Source organism: Dendrobates tinctorius, unplaced genomic scaffold (assembly GCF_039654945.1).
Source record: "Dendrobates tinctorius isolate UK_male_01 unplaced genomic scaffold, ASM3965494v1 ptg000022l, whole genome shotgun sequence".
Classification (NCBI taxonomy): Eukaryota; Metazoa; Chordata; class Amphibia; order Anura; family Dendrobatidae; genus Dendrobates; species Dendrobates tinctorius.
This window is the reverse complement of record NW_027361690.1, coordinates 7,622,502-7,648,047: the sequence shown is the minus strand read 5'-3', so window position 1 is coordinate 7,648,047 and position 25,546 is coordinate 7,622,502. Positions and strand designations below refer to the sequence as shown.

The following is a 25,546-nucleotide window of genomic DNA, read 5'->3' as shown; positions in this document are numbered from 1 at the left end:
GGTCCAAAACAGGTCTGACAGTCCCGTCCTTTTTGGGAACCGTGAATAGGCTGGAATAGAAGCCATGAGCTTTTTTGTGTTCTGGCACGGGAATAACGACTCCATTGCGCTGGAGCGAGTCGATGGTTCCTAGCAAAGCCCTTGCCCGGGTATTCACCCTGGGAAGAAGGGAAAAAAAAAATCATCTTGGGGCATATCTGACAAACTCTATCTTGTATCCTGAGGACACCAGCTCTTTTACCCATGTGTCGTGTGCGACGTTGAGCCAGACGTGGCGAAACCAGAGTAGGCGGTCGCCTACCTTGCTGGTGTCGCCTGGCAAATGCCTCGAGTCATTTGGCTGAAGATCTTTGGGACCTGGAACCCCTCGACCTGGGCAGGTGAGTACGCATTCTCCCCAACAGGTTGGCTCTATAAGAGACCTGCCGCTCTCTATCCTGGTTGGGGCGACCTGAAGCGGCGGAATTGGCCTCTGTGATCCACCCGGGGTTGCGAATCCCCGAAAACGTGCTTGAAACTGGTGACGAAATGGCGGTTTGACCTTTTGTTGAGGGAGAAAACTGCTCTTCCCTCCTGTGGAGTCAGAGATGAGTTCATCTAATTTCTCTCCGAATAGGCGGCCGCACTGGTAAGATAGAGAAGTCAAGGACTTCTTGGAGGTGGAATCGGCTCGCCATGTCCTTAACCATATAGCTCTCCTAATGAAAATTGCGTTAGCGGCAGCAAGTGCCGCGCAATTGGCAGCATCAAAGATGCATTGATTAAGTAGTCCCCAGCCATAGTGATCTGACTCGCGATCTCTGGTACTTCTGCAGGTAGGTCCCTATCCTGCAAGGCTTTGTTTAATGATTTTGACCAAGAAATCATGGCCTTGGCCACCAATGTTGCCACAAACGAGGGAGAGAGTGCTGACCCTGATGCCTCAAATACTGAGCGAGCCAAGCTCTCTATGAGACGATCCGTGGGATCCTTAATAGAAGAACCACTAGGTATGGATAACAGGGTCTTAGAGGCCAAGCCTGACATGGGTGGATCCACCGTTGGGGATTCCGTCCATTTTTTACAGAGGTCCGGGGCAAACGGATACCTTGCTTCAAGCGCCTTCTGACCCGAGAAGCAACTGTCCGGCCGTTCCCTGTGTCGTTGCACTATGTCCTCGAACTCTGGGTGAGTGCAAAATACTCTATGCGGCTGCTTAACTCGCTTAAATGCCACCTTATTGCCTGAAGCCAAGGTGGAATCATCCTCAATCTCCAAAGTCTGGTTGACGGCTTCGATGAGGCTGTCCACTGTTTCACGAGACCCCGGAGTATCCAGGTCAAGGGGTTCGTCTGAGTCGAAATCTGAGGTTTGCTCACTATTGACCACTGGTGATGGGGAGCGAGAAGCGGAACTCACGGATGCCAAGGCACCGTATGGACTGGATGACGCCGTGTGGGTTCATTTCCCCCGGGTCTGCCTGGAGTGAGAGCGGCCTCTGCAGGCCGGAGGCTCCTGTAAGGTGGAGGACCCTTCTAAGACAGGCGAGCCACTGTCCCTGCCCCTATCTGGGGCACGAAGGGACTCAATTGCTCTCTTAAGCGACGCCATGGACTGTGACAGTGAAAGGGCCCACTCCGGGGGACTTGGTACACTGGTCCCGGTCGCAGGGGAGGGCTCCTGGGTGCGTTCTGAATCGCAGGCTTCGCATAATCGCTTGCTTTTGCGCCCGCGGAAAAGCGGCCCGACAAGAGATGCATGCAGCGTATAGAAACGTGTGCGTCTTCACTTTTTCGGACATGCTGTATCTGCCAGGCATCAGCACTGCAGACCACTGGGGGGGAGCATTCCTCATTTTCCCGTAGCGTGGCCTCTCGGGCAGCACTTACCCCAGTTCTGTGCCCCCACGTGTCCTGGATGTGCCGGCGCTGCTTCAGCTTCAAGGAAGCGCGCGCCACAGCTGCGGGGCGGGCCGTCGGCAGAAGAAGAGTTCCGGGGGTGGTACTTCTGGCTTATTAAAGTCTTAAAACTTTTGCCTTTAACATGTTTGTCTATAATTGTCTTTCTAATCTGAGACAACTCTTTCCTTCACTTCCTCTGGTCCATGTTGAGTGTGATACACACCATGTCACCAGACAGGACAGTGAGTATCTGTAGCCCTCTATACAGGCCCACTCACTGTTTCCAAGATTGTAGACACTTGTGATGCTAATTAATGGACACATCTTGATTTAACATGTCCCTTTAGTCACATTACTTTCAGGGGTACCATCATTTCTGTCCAGGCCTATTTCATGAGTTTTATTTTTTTTAAATTCTGTGGAAGCATGGCTGAAAAGCAATGTCTGACTTTCATTTGTTTATTTTCATAGATTTTTGATTTATTATTACTTTTGTCAAATTCAAGTTATTTTTGTGACCAATGTGGGTTTTTCTGTCATTAAACGAGGGGTACCAACAATTTTGACAACGTGTGTATGTCACACAGTGACTGCAGACTTGTGAACAATCCCATTGCGCACATTGCACTTTGCATAAAGTGAGACCCGCGCACGTCTGATCGGCACATTACCACATGTAGACAAATCACATACTTGCAGTCATGCGCCTAGCAACTGGAAATCCTCAAAGCAAGCAGTGCGCACAATGTGAGGATTCACAAGTCTGCAGCAGTCGCACAGAATGACTGCAGACTTGTTGCATAACACCGGACAGCCCGGTTATTTGGCCATTTTAATGCATGCATGCAGAAATAAATTCTAATATCTACCCAGTTGACTGTGTTCCTGTGACAATTCTTAAATGGAATCTGTTTTTAGGTTATTGCCAGCTAATCCCAGAGCAGCATGATGTAGGGACTGAGACCCTGATTCCAGTGATGTGTCACTTACTTGGTATAGTTTTGGTAAAATCACTCTATTATCAGTAAAATATCACCAGAGGACTAATTAACCTGCTGATACGAATTATTTCATATTCATGATCTCTGAAAATCTCCACCTCCACCTCTGATTGGCAGCTCTCTGCCCAAGCACGGTGCATGCAATAAGTTGCCAATCAGTAGTGTGGGTGGGGTTACACCAGGTTCAGCATTCGGAGAACTAGTAGATCTGGTACAAATAAAACAGTTTAATCATATCTACAACCCACAGCTCAGTAAGTGACACATCTGTGGAACAAGGGTCCCTGCCCCCTACATCATACTGCGCTCACATGGAATAGCAGAAACCTGGTGACGGATTCCCTTTAAAATCAATGTACAGAAATTCAGAAATTAATGAATTCGTATAGCTACTACTTTGTTGTAGTTGCAATATTTGTTGAATTGCAATAATTCCACATTGAAATTACCTGGCCATTTGTTTGTATGCTTCTTCGGCCACAGCAAATATGTGTGGGTCCATGTCTCCCATATTTTGCCCACTGTATGCATGGATAATTGCATCTCCATAGATTGGCAGTTCCTTATACGGATTTATTGCAACAAGAATAATACCTATAGAAAAGAAAAATGTTTTCATTTTTTCAGCAAGCATAAAATACCCATACATGAAAATAATAATGGCAGACTATGACATTTATACTAGACTAGATGGTGGCATCTAACGCATCGGGTATTCTAGAATATGTATGTAGTTTATCTAAAGGGAATCTGTCACCACATTTTTGCCCCATAAACTGGGGCCATCAGGGGCTTATCTATAGCATTCTGTAATGCTGTAGATAAGCCCCCGATGAAACCTGAAAAATAAGAAAAACACGTTAGATTATACTCACCGGGAGGTGGGTGTCGTGGTCCGGTCCGGCGCCTCCTATCTTCATACGATGATGTCCTCCTCCTTGCTTCTCCCTCGGTTCCTGCGCATGCATACTTTATCTGCCCTGTTGAGGGCAGAGTAAAGTACTGCAGTGCACAGGTGTCGGGAAAGGTCAGAGAGGTCCAGCGCCTGCGCACTGCAGTACTCTGCTCTGCCCTCAACAGGGCCGATAAAGTACGCGTGCGCAGGAGCCGAGGGAGAAGCAAGGAAGAGGACGTCATCGTATGAAGATGGGAGGCGCCGGACGGGACGGCGACACCCATCAGACCGGACCGAACGCCAGGGTGAGTATAATCTAACTCTTTTCTTCTTATCTTTCAGGTTTCATCGGGGGTGGGCAGGCAGCGGCGGGATCCGGCGCGTGTAGTCAGGCTTCACCGATTTTGTGACGCAACAGCGACCTCGCCAGCGATCTCGCTACGTGTGACATGTAGCGGCGACCAGGCCCCCGCTGCAATGTGGCTGATCGTGCTCGAATGATTTGATCGCTGGTGTCCCGCTGGCCAACGTGCATCGCTGTGTTTGACACCGACGAGCAACCTCGTTAGCGACGCAGAACTCAGGCGGGAGTCGTCAGAATCGCTGCTGTATGACAAGGTCACAACGACCGCCGAGGTTGTTATAGGGATCGCTGGATCGCTGCTGCATCGTTGGGTAAATCTGCCTGTTTGACAGCTTACTAGCGACCATTTAGCGACGCACCAGCGATCCTTACCAGGTCGTATCGTTGGTGCGTCGCTAAGTGTAACGGTACCCTTAGTGGGCGGGCTAATGGTGTCAGGCAAAACCTTCCTCATAATGGCCTGCAGCTATCATTTCACATGGTCTAGCCCAGCCAATCGGTGGGCTATCACAGCCAGTATAACAGATAGGAGCTGGCCAAGGAATGCCATTTTATTTTTGCACTGTGGAGGCGTAGGAGCTCAGACCACACAGCACAGGGATAGAAAAAGGCTTAATGCAATTGTGGTGTACTACTTCAGTGCTGATGTACCAAATTAAAGATGGGAGAGATAGTCTCAGTTTGTAAAGATTAATCCAAGGATTCAAATGTTATATAGGGAAATGTTGATCTTGCATATGCATCACTATTCAGTGTGTGACTGTAAATTGATCTGTGAAATACTGCAATCTCCATAATCCTGAAACTTCAAAATGATTGTTTACCTACCAAAGTGTGGGTGTTGTTTGAAATAATATTTTTAGCTTACTTCATTGCTGTAGGAGTCTAATATAAAATGTGTACAAACACCACTTGAATACAGCAGCTATTTGCAGGTGTTTGCTTTTGAGACATGATTCTCTGGTCCCATATTATTTTCTAAAGGAACATGGCAGTGTTTTTTTCAACCTTTAACCCCTTTCTGACATCTGACGTAATGATCCGTCTCTGTAACCTGGGCATGTCTGACTATGGACGGATCATTACATCATCGCGATCGACCGAGCTCACGGTGGGTGCGCGGCCGGGTGTCAGCTGATTCTCACAGCAGACACCCGGGACTAGGTGCCAGGAGTGGTCTCAGACCGCTCCCGGCATTTTAACCACCGAAATGCTGCGATCGAACACGACTGCAGCATTCCGAGAGCAGGCAGAGGGCTGACAGCCCCTCTGCCTTTGGGTCAGAGACACCACGGTGTGATGTGGGGTCCCGATCGCTGCCATGGTAACCCGATCGACATCCGGGTTACCAGAGCTAAGAAACTTCCTAGTTATGCACAGTGCATGTCAGGAAGTCTCTCAGTGTCAGTGCACTAAGTGCAGCGCTAACAGCTTCTATAGCATGCTGCTTCATCTGCATGTTATAGAAGCGATCAGCCTGCAAAGAATGATTATCCCATAGTGGCACAAAGTGTAAAAGTCAGAATAAAGTAAAATAAATAAATAAATAATTGTAAAAAGATTTAAAAAAAAAAAAAAAATCAATATATACTTTATCACAAAATAAATATTTGAACGAAAAAAAATCTAAACAATAAAAGTACACATATTTGATATCGCCGTGTCCGTAACGACCCGTCCTATAAAACTGTCCCACTAGTTAACCCCTTTAGTGACCACCATAAAAAAATGCTTTATCATCATACCGCCGAACAAAAAGTGGAATAACACGCGATCAAAAAGACGGATATAAATAATCATGGTACCGCTGAAAACATCATCTTGTCCCGCAAAAAATAAGCCCCCATGCAGCATCATCAGCTAAAAAAAAATAAAAAAGTTATAGCTCTCAGAATAGAGATGCAAAAATAATAATTTTCTATATAAAATATTTTTTATTGTTTAAAAGTGACAAAACATAAAAAATGATATAAATGAGGTATCGCTGTAATCGTCCTAACCTGAAGAATAAAACTGCTTTATCAATTTTACCACACACGGAACGGTAATAAACACCCCCCCCCCAAAAGAAATTCATGAATTGCTGGTTTCTGCTCATTCTGCCTCCCAAAAATCGGAATAGCAACTGCTCAAAAAATGTCATGTGCCCGCAAATTGTACCAATAAAAACATCAACTCATCCCACAAAAAACAAGACCTCACATGACTCTGTGGGCCAAAATATGGAAAATTTATAGCTCTCAAAATGTGGTGATGCAAAAACTATTTTTTGCAATAAAAAGTGTCTTTTAGTGTGTGACAGCAGCCAAACATAAAAACCCACTATAAGGCCTCTTTCACACGTCCTGATATTTCCGATACGGGAGATGTCAGTGTCCGTGTGTGTAATACACACACGCCAGTAAGCGCTGTTCCCCGGCGACAGGTGCTGAACACGGCTCTCATCATTCTCCCCTGCTCTGCCGGCTCTTTCCAAAATGGGGACACTTGAGGGGGTTTCACTGATTAGGCACATCAGGGGTTCTCCAAATGCAACATGACATCCGATCTTAATTCCACCCAATTCTGCGTTGAAAAAGTAGAACGGTGCTCCTTTCCTTCCAAGCTCTGCCATGCGCCCAAACAGTGGTTTACCCACACATATGGGGTATCAGAATACTCAGGACAAATTCCAAAACAAATTTTGGGGTCCAATTTCTCATGTTACCCTTGGTAAAATAAAAATTGGGGGCAAAAAGATCATTTTTGTGAAAAAAGATATGATTTTTTATTTTTACGTCTCTACGTCATAAACTTCTGTGAAGCATTTGGGGGTTCAAAGTGCTCACCACACATCTAGATAAGTTCCCTAGGGGGTCTAGTTTCCGAAATAGTGTCACTTGTGGAGGGGTTCCACTGTTTAGGCACATCAGGGGCTCTCCAAACGCGATATGGTGTCCGATCTTAATTCCAGACAATTTTGCATTGAAAAAGTCAAACGGTGCTCCTTCCGAGCTCTGCAATGCGCACAAACAGTGGTTCCTCCCCACATATGGGGTATTAGCACACTCAGGACAAATTGCACAACAACTTTTGGAGTTCAATTTCTCCTAATACCCTTGGTAAAATAAAAAAAAATGGATCTGAAGTAATTTTTTAGTGAGAAAAAAGTTAAATGTTAATTTTTTTAAAAATATTCCCAAAATTTCTGTGAAGGACTTGAAGGTTTAATAAACGTCTTGAACCTTGAGGGCTGCAGTTTTTTGAATGGTGTCTTTTGGTATTTTCTATATATAGACCCCTCACAGTGACTTCAAATATGAAGTGGTCACTAAAAAAAATGATGTTGTAAAAATGAGAAATTGCTGTTGAAATTTTAACCCTTATAATTTCCTAACCAAAAAAAAATGTTGGTTACAAAATTGTGCTGATGTAAAGTAGACATGTGGGAAATGTTAATTATTATGTATTTTGTGTGACATATCTCTGTGATTTAAGGGCATGAAAATTCAAAGTTGTAAAATTGCAAAATTTTCAAAATGTTCACCAAATTTCCATTTTTTTCACAAATAAATGCAAGTTATATCAAATAAATTTTACCACTATCATGAAGTACAATATGTCATGAGAAAACATTGTCAGAGTCACCGGGATCCATGGAAGTGTTCCAGAGTTATTACCTCATAAAGGGGCAGTGGTCAGCATTGTGAAAATTGGCCTGGTCATTAACATGCAAACCAACCTTTGGGGGGGTAAAGGGGTTAATATACAGTAAATGTCTCTTTTTATTTATTTTTTGTTTTACTTGTCCCACTGTTGATACGTGTTTGTTTCCAGTTGTGAAACTATGTGTGGCAACTATGCAAACTAACATTTTCAATTACCTTAATTTATATTTTAGTTTGATTGAAAGGGAAGGGGGGGGTCGTCAATACTAAAAATTAAATAGAAGAATTAAAGCAAATAAAAAAACAATTAAAGAAAAAAGTTAAAGATGTGGTCTGAAACACAAACTAATTTTAATCCTAAATGCCTATTTAATGACATAATCTAATTTTTTTTATAATATACTTTAACTAAACATTCCTTATCCTTCCCTCGCTACATTATCAAATTGATTTATTTTATTTTTTTTTACAACTTCCTATTGGATGACACTTCATTTTAGAATCCCAGTGCATGTTGTGATACTCAAAAGAAGGATCACTGCTGCAACCTCTGCCCCCTCCCTGAAACGAAGCGTCATCGGTGATCTCCATTTCAGAGGTTGGACTAGTCTCTGCTTTACTGAGCATGCATCGGTTGTCAATTCCAACGGATTCTCAATAGAAAACAAAAAAACACACAACAGCAAATATCCATCCCTGATGGACTGTCGAGGAAAGAAGCGTACACTCCCATTTTTCAGCTGTTTTGCCAACTAAACTTGTATATTGTCAATTGCTGGTGGTGCAGTCGTAGACTTGTGGATTCTGCTGCCTTTTGAGAAATGACGGTATGCGCTAAGCCCCCTTGGAAGATACCAAGCTGCCACCATTATTTTTCACAGAAGGGGTGCCCGCTCTCTGTTCTCATGTACAGGAGAGCTCCAAAGTGCACTGTATGGAAAATACCAGAAACAACTATGACAACAGACAATGCATGTACGGTAATTATTGGACGGCTTGTGCCAAAAACTGATTCTTTGTTTAAAAAAAGTGCGAAGCTCTTGAAACTCTGCAAACGCTGAAGTATTTCAGAGAAGAATATACGTGATTGCAATCATGCAGTCAGGCTCTGATTTGTGCTGCCCTGGAGTTGGGCAGCATGAATTGACTAACAGGTTTCAGAGTTAAAAGGGAATAAATAAACTAAATACTAAATAACAGGAAAAACATTTTTTAGTACAAAAACTTTTTCTTTAATGCACAAGTGTTTGTTTTTTTCAAGTAGTAATTGGAAAATATTAAAGCAATAAACATAATTAGAATAATGTAAGAACATTGTGGACGTGAACGTGATAATATTTGCACAGGTGTGTTTGTCTAAGCAACCTTCATCTACTTATTTAACTTTTTTGGACGTTTATTACTCATGGGAACAAAAATAGCTGTGACTTGTTCTAATAATGTTGGACAAATCCCAAAATCCAAACATTCAGCACTCATTAGAATTTTCAACTAGAACCTTGCCATAAGGCCAGATTTACACATGGTGTTTTCATTTGCTGTGTATAATGTGATGTGTAAGGCCGAGGTCACACCTGCAACTGCAATGCGAGAAACTCGCGCATCAATACCTAGCACTCGGGACCAGAGCATTCAGCTGTATAGAAGGACATGCAGCCGCACACTCCGGTCCCGTGTGCCAGTGGCAGTGCCGGGTATTGATGCGAGTTTCTCGCATTGCAGTTGCAAGTGTGACCCCGGCCTAATCTGAATAATGTCCTGTGTCTTGTGTACATCTTGTCACATGAAGTGCAAGATGTTTGGCTATGTAATGTGATAATGTAAGGTATTATAATGTATACTGATGTGATGCATGAAAGACACAGGTTAGGACTTTGGGCATAAGGTAGTGTTTTCATTGACTATAGGTGAAAGGGTACGTTTCCCCAGCAACAGACTGCAGGGTCAGGGAGAGAGTTAATGTTGGGACCAGCCCACAGGGGGAGGGCTTAGTGCTAGGGCAAGCGACCTACTTCCTGAAGTTAGTGAGAGAAGAGTTATAGTCTGAAGAATTTACAAGTGTGCAGCGCTGCCATTTGGGTGAACTACAGCAAAGAAGACGACAGGACGATGAGGTAGAGCGACTAGGAACTGACAGAAGAGACAGAGTGGCCTTCTACCTTAAAGCGGTCCTTCGATAGGACAAGTCACGAGAAACCCTGCGCTTGATAAACACCGAAGTTAGAGACCTAAAGAGGACTGAGACTGCAGCTTTAGTGAGGGTCCCGAGCGGTAGATCCAGGGCGTCCAAAGCAAAGGTCACGGAGTTGCTGAGTGGGTATAGAGAAACCCACTGAACTGTACTGTGGCTACAAGTTAGGCTTTGACAAAGTAGGGGGAAACTGTGCTATACCAACCCTGGAGCAGACTGCAGTGGAAGGAAACAATGTCAGTGAAAAGGCTTCTTGCTGTGAATGAAAAATGCGTAAGACTGTGTACCTGCTACTATCCCTTGTACATAACCCTCATCAAGTTCAGTAAAGTTCACGTTTGAACAGAAGTCTCCTTTACTAATCTATGGAACTCATGGTCCTGGCCAGTCAATACCATCGGCTACCAAAGGCCTGCACGGGCACAAGGCCCTCACAACACTAACACCCAGCCAGGACCCACAATTGTCTGTAACGTGTCGGGGTGTCAGACAAATGACATTCGCCTGCGGCTACCACTCTGGGCACCGTTACACATGTTCTGTACAACTACTAATTTAAATGTTAACTGGATGTTCCTTACCATTGATATACCAGACACGATATTAAAGTGGCCCTCTTTACTTGACTTTGTGCACCATGTTGTGGACACCATGGAATACAGAATTAGGGTTTGTGCACATGTTTAGTATCTGCAGCAGATTTTACTGCTGCAAAAATCAAAGCATTGGCAGAAAAATGTTGCACAAAGTACACAAGTTTCTGCCGTGTTTTTGTGTGCATTTTTATTTGAGTTTTCCTCCATTGCCATGCTGCAGATTAAAAAAAAACATCAAAAAAGCAACATGTGAAGCTAAGCAGAATGATAAATAGGTTTGCTGGAAAAAATTTGGTATAACCTGTGTCTTATTCTTTGAAACCTCTGGTATTTACATGTATAATAGTCCAGAGGGTGGTTTTATTCATTGATTGACAGTTATCTCTTCATGCATTGTGGGACAGGAAAGACTGTCAATCATTGATTAGGACTCCCACTGGACTGTTACCAAACACCATAGATTTAAATTAATATAAAGTGAGGTTTAGTATAACTGTTCCCACACAAAATAAAAAAATACCTATTTATAATATACTAGCTGAAGAGCCCGGCGTTGCCTGGGCATAGTAACCAACTGTGGTTAGTTATAACAAATTATAATGATTATATTGCACATAAAAACATTTCACATCATATATTCAACACTACGGATTTGCAACACAAATTAACTAAACGATTACCCAAGTATTGATAGTATTTTATTTTCAACTCATTCAAGAGCCTTTTGATAAACAACATGTGTATCTGTGTATCTAACCCTATCCTGTGTGATGTCTGCTGAGCTGTGTACCTAATCCCCTCCTGTGTGATACTTTCTGCTGAGCTGTGTATCTAATCCTATCATGTGTTACTGACTGCTCAGCCGTGTATCTAATCCTATCCTGTGTGATGTCTGCTGAGCCATGTATCTAACCCTATCCTGTGTGATACTGACTGCTGAGCCGTGTATCTAATCCTATCCTGTGTGATACTGACTGCTGAGCAGTGTATCTAATACTATTCTGTGTGATACTGTGTGCTGAGCTGTGTATCTAATCCTATCCTGTGTGATACTGTCTGCTGAGCCATGTATCTATTCCTATCTTGTGTGATACTGACTGCTGAGCTGTGTATCTATTCCTATCCTGTACGATACTGACTGCTGAGCCGTGTATCTAATACTATTCTGTGTGATACTGTGTGCTGAGCTGTGTATCAAATCCTATCCTGTGTTATACTGTCTGCTGAGCTGTGTATCTAATCCTCTCCTGTGTGATACTGACTGCTGAGCTGTGTATCTATTCCTATCCTGTGTGAAACTGACTGCTGAGCTGTGTATCTAATCCTAATCCTGTACGATACTGACTGCTGAGCTGTGTATCTAATACTATTCTGTGTGATACTGACTGCTGAGCTGTGTATCAAATCCTATCCTGTGTGATACTGTCTGCTGAGCTGTGTACCTAATCCTATCCTGTGTGATACTGACTGCTGAGCCATGTGTCTAATCCTCTCCTGTGTGATACTGACTGCTGTGCTGTGTATCTAATCCTATCCTGTGTGATACTGGGCTCCCCCTGCAGTCTGTGTCAGAGGGTGGTCTGTGTTGGCACGGTAATAAATTGTGTTATTTCCAGCTTTAGAGAAGGATGATAACACCATTGAAATCATAAGAATAATAGGCCAAATTGTTTGGTGAATTGGAACGCGCGAGGTTAAAATTTCGCCTCACAACATAGCCTATGATGCTCTCGGGGTCCAGACGTGTGACTGTGCCAAATTTTGTGGCTGTAGCTGCGACGGTGCAGATGCCAATCCCGGACATACACACATACATACACACATTCAACTTTATATATTAGACTAGCCGAAGAGCCCGGCGCTGCCCGGGCATAATAACTAACTGTGGTTAGTTATAACAAGATATAATTATCCTCCATCCCATAGTCCCGTGCCCATATACCCATCATACATATTCGCCATCCCATAGTCGAGTGCCCATATACCCATCACACATTCTTCATCCCATAGTCCCGTGCCCATATACCCATCATACATATCGGCCATCCCATCCCATAGTCCCGTGTCCATATACCCGTCATACATATCCTCCATCCCATAGTCCAGTGCCCATATACCCATCACACATCCTCCATCCCATAGTCAACCATTATGACATCATAATGAGCGGCGGGGCTTGCAACCTATGATGACATCAGCGTCGCCATGGCAACCATTATGACATCATAATGAGGGGCGGGGCTTGACACACACACTTTTTCCCCATTATGTAGATGGGGGCAAAATTGTTTGAATTGGAACGCACGGGGTTAAAATTTCGCCTCACAACATAGCTTAGGACGCTCTCGGGGTCCAGACGTGTGACTGTGCCAAATTTTGTGGCTGTAGCTGTGACGGTGCGGATGCCAATCCCGGACATACACACACACATGCATACATACACACACTTGAGCTTTATATATTAGATAAAAAACTGGAGTCTGAACTGAGAAAGTAAGTAAATGTGTATGCACAATGTAAGTGCATATTAACACATGACCATTAACCAGAGAAAACAAAAAGCAAAAAACACAAATATCCTAAAATAAAAAATTAAACTCCAAATAATGCATAAAGGTAATAATAATAAGGGTATTTAGTAAACAATTTTGATCAAAATAATGTACGAGCCATCCCGCCAGGTCAAGGCAACCCTTGTGAGACAGTCCCTAACTCTAGTATTTAAAACCTTTTCACGTCACTTGGCAAGTGACGGATTCTGGTGGTTCTGAGATTGTTTTCTCGTGACATATTGTACTTTATGATAGCAATAAAATTTCTTTGATATGACTTGCTTTTATTTGTGAAAAAAATGGAAATTTGGTGAAAATATCGCAATTTTCAAACTTTTAATTTTTTACGCCCTTAAATCAGAGAGTCATATCGCACAAAATAGTTAATAAATAACATTTCCCACGTCTTCTTTACATCAGCACAATTTTGAAACCAATTTTTTTTTTGTTTGGAAGTTATAAGGGTTAAAAGTTGCCCAGCGATTTCTCATTTTTACAACAAAATTTACAAAAACATTTTTTAAATTTCTCCTGAGCATGCCAATACACCATATGTGGAGAAATCTACTTTTTGGGCACACAGCAGAGCTTGGAAGGGAAGGAGCCACATTTGACTTTTTTAAAGTAAAATATACTGGAATAATTGCGGTTGCCATGTCGCATTTGGAGGGCCCCTGATGCACCTAAACAGTGGAAACCCCCAACAAGTGACACCATTTTGGAAAGTAAACCCCTTAGGGAACTTATCTAGATGTGTATTGAGCACCTTGAACCCACAGGTGCTTCACAGAAGATTATAATATAGAGCCGTGGAAATAAAAAAACAAAAACATTTTTCCCAAATAAATCTTTTTAGCTCCAAATTTTGCATTTTTATAAGGATAAAAGGAGAAATTGCACTATACAATTTGTTGTGCAATTTCTCCTGAGTACGCCGATACCCAATATGTGCAGGAAAACAACTGTTTGGGCACACGGCAGGGCTAGGAAGGGAAGGAGCGCCATTTGACTTTTGGAATGCAAAATTTGATGGAATAATTAGTGGACGCCATGTCGCATTTGAAGAGCCCCTGATGTGCCTAAACAGTGGAAAACCCCCACAAGTGACACCATTTTGGAAACTAGACCCCTTTGGGACCTCATCTAGATGTGTATTGAGCACCTTGAACACCCAGGTGCTTCACAGAAGTTTATAACGTTAAGCCGTGAAAATTTTAAAAAAATTTTTTCCCACAAAAATCTTTTTTAACTATGAATTCTATTTTCACAAGGGTAAAAGGACAAAGTGAACCCCAACGTTTGTTGTGCAATTTCTTCTGAGTTCATCGATACCCCATATGTGGTCTCAAACTAGACACAGTGCACAGTGAAAGTTCAGAAGGGAAGTAACGCAATATTACAGTGCAGATTTTGCTGCTCTTGTTTGAGGGTGCCATGTTACATTGACAGAGCCCATGAGGTGCCAGAACAGCAGAACACCCCCCCCCCCATACCATTGGGCAGTGAAGAAAAAATAATTTACATTTTTACCACCAACATTGTGAGTTAGCCCCGTTTTTTATATTTTCACACTGTGAAATGGGTAAAAATGGCACCAGAATTTGTCCAACAATTTCTGCTGAATGTGGAAATACCCCATATTTGGCTGTACAGTACTTTGCCTTACGGAGTGACTTGGGAGGGACGGAGCGTTATTCGTTTCCTGGAGCACAAATTTTCCTACACTAGTTTGTGGAATCTGTCTAAAGAGCCCCATTTTGGAATTTATAACCCTTTGGGAATTTATCTACAGATGTAGTGATAATTTTGACTCCATGGATGTTTTCCAGAAACGAGCAGCAGTAATAGACGTTGCTGAGTAAAAATTGCAAACTGCTGTTGTAGTGACCAGTACATTATGCCCAGCTCATGCTTCTGGAAACACACACCTGTAAATTAGGCAGGCTCTCATCACTACAGAAATTCCAAACGTGGGCACTATAGGTTGTTTAGGCACACTGGAGCTCAGAAAAGAGGGGGGCATTTAGATTTGGGAGCAGAGAATTTGCTGAATTTTTTGGGGGGGCCGAGGAGTAATTTAGCTTTTCCAGAGCCTTTGTGCTACCAGTTATGCGGAAGTCCCTTATATTTCCGATAACAGATCTGAGTGAGGACTTTCTTTTTTTGTGGATTAAGTTGAAGCTTTTATTGGGTACACTTTACATAATGTTTGGGATCAGTTATCCGGCGCTCTACACTGACCACTTACTTTGTGGTTTCCATCTAAATCTCTGAGTGACACAATTCTGATGAAACCACTGAGGGATCCATTCACTATAGTGAGGCAGCAGAGTTACTCTGGACTCCGTCTGGCCTCCGTTTAGCGGTGTCCTTATTTTCAGAAGTGCACAAAACTGTAGCTGACGGCACTTTTATGCACTCCTAAAAAGACAGGTGCCGCCGGATCGCAGGTCAGACGGCGTCCACAGTGCCTCCATCTGCCTCGTTATAGGGAATCTTCAGGAAGAGGTTATGACTGAACCACATATTTCAGAGATTTACATGGAAAACCCAGTGTAAGCGCTCAGCACAGAGCGCAGGATAAATGTGCGCCGAGCCTTACTGCAATCTTTGGGAGGCAGAATGAAAAAAATCAACAGCATGTGAAGAATTGGTTTTATTTATTTTTTATGCTGTTCCTCGTGCGGTATAATTGATTAGGCAACTTTATTCTTCGTGTCGTTGCGATTACATCGATACCAGATTTATATCGGGTTTTTATATTTGGCTGCTGTCACACACTAAAACTGGTTTTTTTTTGCGAAAGCTAGTTTTTGCATCACCACATTTTGAGAGTTATATTTTTTTTATATTTCGGCCGATAAGAGTCATGTGAGGGCTTGTTTTTGCAGGACGAGCTGACGTTTCTATTGGTACCATTTTTGGGCACATGACATTTTTTGATCGCTTTCTATTCTGATTTTTGGGAGATAGAATGAACAAAAACCAGCAATTCAGGAATTGCTTTTTTTTTTTTTTTTTTTTAATACTGTGGTAAAAGTAGTAAGGCAGGTTTATTCTTCAGGTAAGTTTAACTACTGCGACACCTCATTTATATATTTTCTTATGTTTTGGCGCTTTTACACAATAAAAACCTATTTTATAGAAAAAATAATTACTTTTGCGTCGCTTTATTCGGAGAGCCATTATTTTTTTTTATTTTTCTGCTGATGGAGCCATATGGTGGCTTGTTTTGTGCGGGACAAGATGATGTTTTCAGCGGTACCATTTTTATTTACATCCGTCTTTTTGATCGCATTTTATTGTACTTTTTTTCAGCGGTATGATGATAAAGTATTGTTTTTTGCTTCGTTTTTATTTTTTTTATGGTTTTCACTGAAGGGGTTAACTAGTGGAACAGTTTTATATAGTAGCTCGTTACGGACGCGGTGATACCAAATATGTGTACTTTTATTGTTTTTTTTTGTTTTTTTTATTTACATAAATGTATTTATTGGAAAAATATTTCTTTTTTTCTTTATTTAGGGATTTTTAAAAAAATATTTTTACACTTTATAATTTATTTATATTTTTTACCTTGTCTCAGTATGGGACATCACTATATAATGTCAGATCGCTGATCTGACACTGCACTGCAGAATATCAGATCAGCGATCTGAAAGGAAGGGAAGGAGGCATGCCGGTGCCTGCTCTCAGCAGGCGCTCGCAAGCCACCTTACCTGCAGGACCCAGAAGGACCACGCGGCCATCTTGCAGCAACAACGCGATCACATCGCATTGTTCTGAGAGAAGCATGCAGGGAGCCCCCTTCCTGCGCGATGCTTCTCTGTGCTGCTGTCACTACTGACAGCGGCATCAGAGGGGATAAATGCCCACAATTGGTGCTAGCACGGATCGTGGGCATTGCTGCGGGGTGTCAGCTGTCACATACAGTTGATACCTGCACATGATCACCGCAGCGCTCAGCGTGAGAGCGCTACAATCGTGCCGCCGTACTAATACTGCTCTGGTCAGAAATGCAGTTTCCAGAGAGCAGTACTAGCACGGCGAAGGTCGTGAAGGGGTTAAAAAAGTTAAACTCTTTGAGATTACGGCCTAAGAAATGCATTGAAATGTGGTCTTTGTGGTCTGGTGGCCTTCTCAAAGATGGTCAGTATGCATGATTTGTGGTAGAATAAAAAACCTGTCACAGGAAATCTGATCTAGATATGGGGTAGTTGGTTTTCACAATGAGGTGGTCTTTTGGAGTTCTAAAATATACAGTGGGTGAAATAACTATTGAACACGTCACCAGTTTTCTAAGTAAATAATAATTTATTTATATGGCGCCAACATATTACGACAGTCATAAGTAACAAAGTTAAAGATAATACAATAATTAAAGCAAGGATAGTGATGACCGTGCTCGTAAGAGCCTACAATCTACAATGAGATGGGGGAATCACAAAGCACAGGTGCGTATTTACATTGATGGTCCAGCCATCTGGAGGAAATGGGGGACAGATAAAGGTTACATGAGTTAGTCACCAGCCAATATTTATAGTGCTTTTCACTGCTATTGACATGAAATTCTCACCAGATGTTGGTAACAACCCATCCAAACCACGCAGGCTAACAAATCAAACTATAGATGTCCTTAAATTGTGCTCAGTAACCTACAGACAATGTCAGGTTTACGCCGTTATACTGGTTAAAATGATACCTTTGTTGATGAAATCCATCTTGTGGTTCTTGTTTATTTTCAGTTTTTTAGTTAATGATATGCTCGTGCTCCGGGGCAGCCTGTAGGGGGGGTCTTTATGTTGTGCTCTGCTTAGCTATTCATCTGTATGGCTTGTGACAGGCCACTGATCTCTCAGTGGGGTCGCCTCTATTCTTTATAACCTGTGCAGGTAAAGCTGACAGCTGTGGGTTGCAGCCCCCCAGCTGCCGCTTTATTTTGGCTGGTTATCAAAAATAGAGGGGTTAGAAAGCTGTTTTTATTTTATTTAAATTATTAATTTAAAAAAAATTATTGGGATCCTCCTTATTTTTGACAACCAGTTAAGCTAAAGCAGACAGCTGGGGGCTGATATTCTCAGACTGGGAAGATGCTATGGATATTGGTCCTCCCTAGTCTAAAAAATCACAGCCACCAGCAGCCCCAGAAAAGGTACCAATTCTAGAGCTTTGCCCGGCTCTTCTCACTTAACCTGATGCATTGGCAAGTGTGGTAATAGTATTGGGGTTGATGTCAGCTTTGTAATGTCAGCTGACATCAAGCTCAAGGGTTAGTAACGGAGAAGCATCTATCAGATTCCCCCATTACTAACCCTCAAAATAAAAATAAAAAACACCATAGTATTCCTCACCTGTCTGCCGATAATCCATACGTTCCACGACGTGCTCCAAGTCAGCTACATCTGGATGCACTGCTGAGTGGTGGCATGATGCGATCGCTCTGCCCTGCATCCAGAAGACAATGAGCTGAACATGAAGAAACAGCTCCAGTGCCGAGCAGCTACGTAAATAAGGTGACTGAAGTTCATCGGCTATGAGGAAAAGTCGATGGCTGGGGGCTGATGTTAATATTCTGGGAAGGGAACAATAATAGCCAAAAGGTTTCCAAGCTATTAATATCACCTCAGAGCTGTTTGCTTTGTCTTTACTGGTTATTATTGGGGAGATCCCCCCCAAAATGATGAGGGGGTCCTCCTAGCCAGCCTAGCCAGCAAAGGCTAAACAATACAGCTGCTGGCTGATATAAATTAATGCACTGCCTGTGACTGGCGGTGACGTCATTAAGGATACCGCCGGTCACAGGCAGCACTTCTCACGATCAGCTCAGTGTGTTCAGGCTGGTGTGGAGAGTGGATACATCACTGATGTGACCGCTCACCAAACCATTCAGATTGTCGTGTTACATGGGTTTAATAGGTTGTCGGCAGAAAGGTGAGAATAACTTTGCTTTTTTATTTTTGCTGAATAAATGGGTGAAAGAGGGTCGAGGAGTTTTTATTTCAAATAAAGTACTTTGTGTTTCTATTTCAATTAAAGGACTTTAAAGGTCTGTGTCTTTATTAAATTTAACTATGGGGTTAGTAATTGGGTTGTCTGGTAACCCCGTGCACGGACCTCTCACTTTACCATTCTGGTTCGCCCAGCTCTAATCAGTAGGAATTAAAAACAAAGCTTCTTTATTTAAAAACATGACATGCAAACCAAAGGCAAAAACCACAGCATAAAAAACAAGATAAAAATGGCTATTTGATGCAGAAATGCTGCAGATAATCTGCAACATCAAACAAGTACTAAATATGGTATGCAAAAGTTAAAAATTTGGAAGGAAGAGAAAGGATTTACAAACTGCCTTTAAATCAAGCGAGGAGGATGGCAAATAATGACCCCACCCTCAGAAATGCTTGTGTTCAATAGGTAAGTTCACAAGCAAAAGTATAAAGAAAACATGAAAATGTTCTGTATGCAAGAGCAGTCTAAAGGAGGTTTTACACATAGCGATATCGCTAGCGATATCGCTATAACGTCAACGATTTTGTGAAGTTATAGCGATATCGCTAGCGATATCGCTATGTGTGATACTTACCTCCGACCGGCCCCCCCACTGTCCATCGCTGGTAGCGCGAGAATGTCCGGCTCCATTTCTCGTCGTCAGCTTCCTGCTGTGACGACGAGCGACGCGTGGAGGCGGGCGGGAGGATATCAGGATCGCTGTGTGTGAAAGGTGAGTATCGTACGCTGCGTCGCTGCTGCATCGCTGTGAGGTCTGCCTGTTTGGCAGCTCACTAGCAATCATTTAGCGATGCACCAGCGATCCTGACCGGGTCGGATCGCTGGTGCATCGCTAAATGTAAAGGGGCCTTAAGGTCCATCATCACACAATCTCTAACCATGTTAAGCATCAAGGCATGCACAAACAACCGTTTTAATTGGGCGAGTGCTATTCGTGGTTTTGATGGATAGAACTCATACCTATGTTATTCTATGGGTTGTGCGAATGGTCCAAGGAAAAAAATTGCAGCATGCACGATTTGCCTCCAAGAATCGGCTATCTACAGGTCAGTGAAAAAAAATTGGACCTCTTTTGGATGACATCCAAGTGTGGGCTAATTTTCACAGAATGACATAATGGTGAAGGTGGAGAAACCTTTTTTTTCTCCATATCCAAGAAAATTGGATCCCACTGTGATGAATGTCTGGTTAGCATTATTGAACTGTTTTTCTCGGATGGAGAGAAAAATGGTTGTCTGCACTTGCCCTTACAGAAAGTGGATCAGTGCTGTTCCTCTCGGTAGGAAAGGCTAAGCAAAAATTAAACTGATTTTCCACTACTATATGGGCATGGGACTATGGGATGGAGAATATGTATGATGGGTATATGGGCATGGGACTATGGGATGGAGGATGTGTGATGGGTATATGGGCACTCGACTATGGGATGGCGAATATGTATGATGGGTATATGGGCATGGGACTATGGGATGGAGAATATGTATGATGGGTGTATGGGCATATGGGCACGGGACTATGGGATGGAGGATAATTATAATTTTCTATAACTAACCACAGTTAGTTACTATGTCCGGGCAGCGCCGGGCTCTTCAGCTAGTATGTAATAAAACAAGATAATTTTATTAGGTGTATAAGACAACAGAAATAACTCGCATAGTAGAATGAGACCTCATAGCTAAGTTAAAAAGCAGGAGACACATGGTAACTATTTGATAAAAGACCCCAATTGGAAGCCTTATTCAATTAATAACAAATATGTAACATGAATGAATGGGTATAAAAAACATACAAAATCATCAGTAGCAACAAATATATAGCTATAGTCGAAAGTGTTGGCACCCCTGAAATTGTTCCAGAAAGTGAAGTATTTATCCTAGTAAATTGATGCAATTAAACATATTTTGTCATACACGTTTATTTCCTGTGTGTGTATTGGAACAACACAAAAAAAATTGGAAATAAAAAAAAAAAAAAATCAAATTGAACATCATTTCACACAAAACCCCCAAAATGGGCCATACAAAATTTTTGGTACCCTGAACTTCATATTTGTTTGCACACCCTTTGGAATAAATAACTGTAATCAATCGCTTCCTATAACCATATACAAGCTTCCAACACCTCTCAATTGTAGTTATGGATCACTCTTAAGGGCCTTTTACACATAGCGAGATCGCTAGTGATATCGCTAAAGCGTCACCGATTTTGTGACGCAACAGCGATCTCGTTTTGCGTGACGTACCTGCGACTGGCCCCCCCCACTGGATATCGCTGATCGCGCTCGAATGTCATGGGCCATTTTTTTCTCATTGGCGTGCCATTGGCGCCGACTAGCGATGCATGGACGCGGGCGGAAGTCGTCATCATCGCTGCGGTGTGACAGGTAAGAGCGACTGCCGACGGATCGCTTATCGCTGCTGCGTCGCTGGTGAGATCTGCCTGTTTGGCAGCTCGCTAGCGACCATTTAGCGATGCACCAGCGATCCTGACCAGGTCGTATCGTTGTCGGAATCGCTGGTGCATCGCTAAATGTAACGGGACCCTTAATTTGCAAACTTCTCCAGGTCTCTCATATTTGAAGGTTTCCTTCTCCCAACAGCAATTTTAAGATCTCTACACAAGTGTTCAAAGGGATTTAGATCCAGACTAATTGCTGGCTATTTCAGAACTCTCCAGTGCTTTGTTTCTATCCATTTCTGGGTGCTTCTTGAAGTATGTAGGGTCATTGTCCTGCTGGGAGACCCATTACCTAGGACACAAATCCAGTTTTCTAACACTGGGTATTACATTGCAACCAAAAATCCATTGGCAATCTTCATATTTCATGATGCCTTGTACACAGTCAAGACACCCAGTGCCGGAGGCAGCAAAACAACCACAAAACGTCTTTTAACCTCCACCATATTTGACTGTAAGTACGGTGTTCTTTTCTTTGTAGGCTTCATTCCATTTTCAGTAAACAGTAGAATGATGTGCTTTACCAAAAAGCTCTATCTTGGTCTCATCTTTCCACAAGACACATTTCCAGAAGGATTTTGGCTTACTTACGTACATTTAAGCACACTGCAGTCTAGCTTTTTTATGTCTCTGTGTCAGCAGTGGGGTTCTCCTGGGTGTCCTGCCATAGTGTTTCATCTCATTCAAATGTCAATGGATAGTTCCCATTTACACTGATGCACCCCGAGTCTGCAGGACAGCTTGAATTTCTTTGTAACTTGATTGGGGCTGCTTATCCACCATCCGTACTATCCTGCATTGCAACCTTTCTTACATTTTTCTCTGCTGTTCACATTCAGGGAGATTAGCTACAGTGCCATGGGTTGTAAACTTCTTGATTGTGTTGCGCACCGTAGATAAAAGAACATCAAGATCTCTGTAGATGGACTTGTAACTTTGATATTGCTGATATTTTTCAACAATTTTGGTTCTCAAGTCCTCAGACAGTTCTCTTCTGCTCTTTCTGTTCTCCATGCTTTGGGTGTCACACACACAGACACACAGTGCAAAGAGTGAGTTAACTTCTCCCCATTTTATTTGGTTTCAGGTGTGATTTTCACATTGCCCACACCTGTAAGGGTACGTAATCACGATCAGAAATTGCTGCGATTTTGACTCTGTGTTTTTTTGAAGATCAAAACCGCAGCGGCCAGATGTTACAGCATAGTAGATGCATGTATGTGCACCTGCGAATTACCAGCGTAAACGGACATGCGGCACATCTTTCAGGACCGCATGTCCATTTTGCTTGCATATTGTATTGAATGCAGTAAATCTGCATGGTACAGTGAACACATGCTGATTTACCTGCGTTCAATAGAACGCAGCATTTTGGACACAGCGAAAATACGCTGCCCAAAGCACTGATACTTCCGGATTGTGGGCACATAGACTTACTTGCCACAGATGAGTTTGAACGAGCATCACATGCTTGAAACAAAGTTGTTTACCCACAAATTTGGAAAGGTGTCAACAATTTTGTAGGGTTTATTTTTGAGGTTGTGTGTGAAATGATGTCTAATTTGCTCTTTTTTCTGTTTTTTTTTTCGTGTTGTTCCAGTATACACAAAGGAACATTTGTATAACAAAACATGTGTAATTTCAATAATTTTCTGGGAGAAATACTTCATTTTCTGGAACAATTTCAAGGGTGCCAACACTTTTGGCCCTGATTGTATATAGAAGAGTGAGTTACCCCACTAAGAAGTAAGGCACAAACAAATAGATAATTTGCATAAGTAGGCCACGGATTAGGACATCCACATGTCTATCCATGCAATTGAGCAATGTACCATACAGAAATAAAACAATAGAATAACAGATACCCAAAATGACAAGTTTGAAAACTGGAGTAAGGCAAGTGACCATGACCCAACTGTGCCCGACGCATGTTTCTACTGCTTCTATAAACAATAACTATATATTTGTTGCTGTTGCGGATTTTGCATTTTTTCATACCCTTTCATTCATGTTACATATTAATTATTTATGATTAACTGAGTAAGGCTTCCATGTTGGTATTTTATTAAATAGTTACCAGGTGTCCCCTGCTTTTGAACTTACCTGTGATGTCTCATTCTATTATTATTATGTGTTATTTCTACTTATATACACTTAATAAAATTACAAAATCTTGTTTTATTACATATTGGCTTTGCATATCTATTATCTTTTTTCTTGTTCACAAAGAATATACAGTAAGTCTCAAATGGATTGTAATTATAGGTGTTTAGGACACTACACTTGGTACAGTGTCCATCGTTACCGGGCTCCTGGGGTCAGGAGCCGCCGTTCGTCTGCAGACTTTATACTCTTTTTAAACAGGTAAAAATATATATCTTCCTGTTTGGAAGGAATGTGAGACTATGAGGGGGCATATTATGGAAAGAGGCAGTTTGGGGGTTTATTATGTAGAGGGGCAGTGTGGGGGTATATTATGGAAAGGGGCTGTGAGGGGTGACATTATGGAGAAAGGCAGTGTGGCAGGGAATATTATAGAGAGGGGCACTGTGGGGGATATTATAGAGAGGGGCAGTATGGGAGGATATTTTGTGCAGGAAGTAAAATGAGGGGAATTATTATTTATTCAGGAGCGCAACATAGGAGATATTTGTATTTATGGGCAGTATAATGATACTTTTATTTTTAAGGGTATCGTGTCGGGGTGTGCTGTTGTAGACACAGAAGAGGGAAGTCTGCAAAGACTAGCTCTGAGCATGAAATCTTATCAAGGAGCCTGGACAAAATTTGAGAAGAAAAGAAGGAGAATGACTTCAAACAGAATAGTTGTCATCTATAAGTTATCTGGATGTAAATATTTCTGATACTAAGTGTGTTTCATTAGTGTTGAAGTTCCTGTATGGTTCACAATCTGATAATGACTTGTAACAGCAACTCACAGCATCTCCTTACCATTGTTAAGCACATTATTGGAGTTGTAGGTTCATGCGATACAATTGTATATGGGGCTGAGCTGACATTTCAATTGATTGTTGCTCTAAGCTGGGTGCCATATAATTGTACTGATGGTGTTTCTGGCACTGCATTGATTTACTGACAGTGGTTCTAGTGATGGTTCTTGTGCTGCATTCATGTACTGACAGTGGTTCTGGCACTGCATTCATGTACTGACAGTGATTCTAGTGCTGCATTCATGTACTAATGGTGGCTCTGGTGCCACACTCGTAGTGACGGTGCACATGTAGCAATCCATAACATGCTTCATGGCTATGTTAAAACTTAAAAATCCTCAAAATTTAGTGATTTGAGATTATGAGGAGGATTTGCCAGTTTCTGCTTCAAAAACTCATAAGTTTGCGTGTGTTCAAAATGATATTTTATTTTTAGAAAAAACACTCAAAATCCTCAAAACTTGGTTCTGGTGATGTATTAATGTACTAATGGTGATTCTGGTGATGCAGTCACGTAATTAACGCTTTCCTTTTTTTGCGGCCCTTGGGATTGGTTCAGTATGGCAATGTGGCACTTGGACAAAAAAAAGGTTGTGCACCCCTGCATTAGAGAGACACTGTGGACCTCTGCATTAAAGAAGAAATACAATGTAATATCATCACATCAGACTCTCACCATCAACGGAAACCTTCAAGAAGAACCTGAAGACCCACCTGTTCCGACAAGCCTACAGCCTGCAATGATCCTCGGTCTACTGAACCACCGCACGACCTGCTTTACCCTCTCCTACTGTATCCTCACCCATCCCTGTAGACTGTGAGCCCTCGCGGACAGGGTCCCCTCTCCTTATGTACTTGTGTGTCCCTTGCTTGTCTTACACATGTTTATTATACTTGTCTATATTTCCCCTTTTCACATGTAAAGTACCATGGAATAAATGGCGCTATATAAATGCATAATAATAATAAATTACTATGTAGAAAAAATGAAAAGCGTGACATA

The 25,546-nt window shown here is 42.2% G+C and overlaps 1 protein-coding gene across 1 annotated transcript in view; it reads right to left on the bottom strand.

The window, feature by feature from the left end:
* Positions 1-25,546, bottom strand: part of MYO5C (myosin VC) — a 483,348-nt gene that overhangs the window by 395,079 nt on the left and 62,723 nt on the right. The window contains exon 4 of the mRNA XM_073568417.1: positions 3,331-3,475. Coding sequence (XP_073424518.1) covers positions 3,331-3,475 — 145 coding nt within the window. The remainder of the gene's footprint in view (positions 1-3,330; positions 3,476-25,546) is intronic.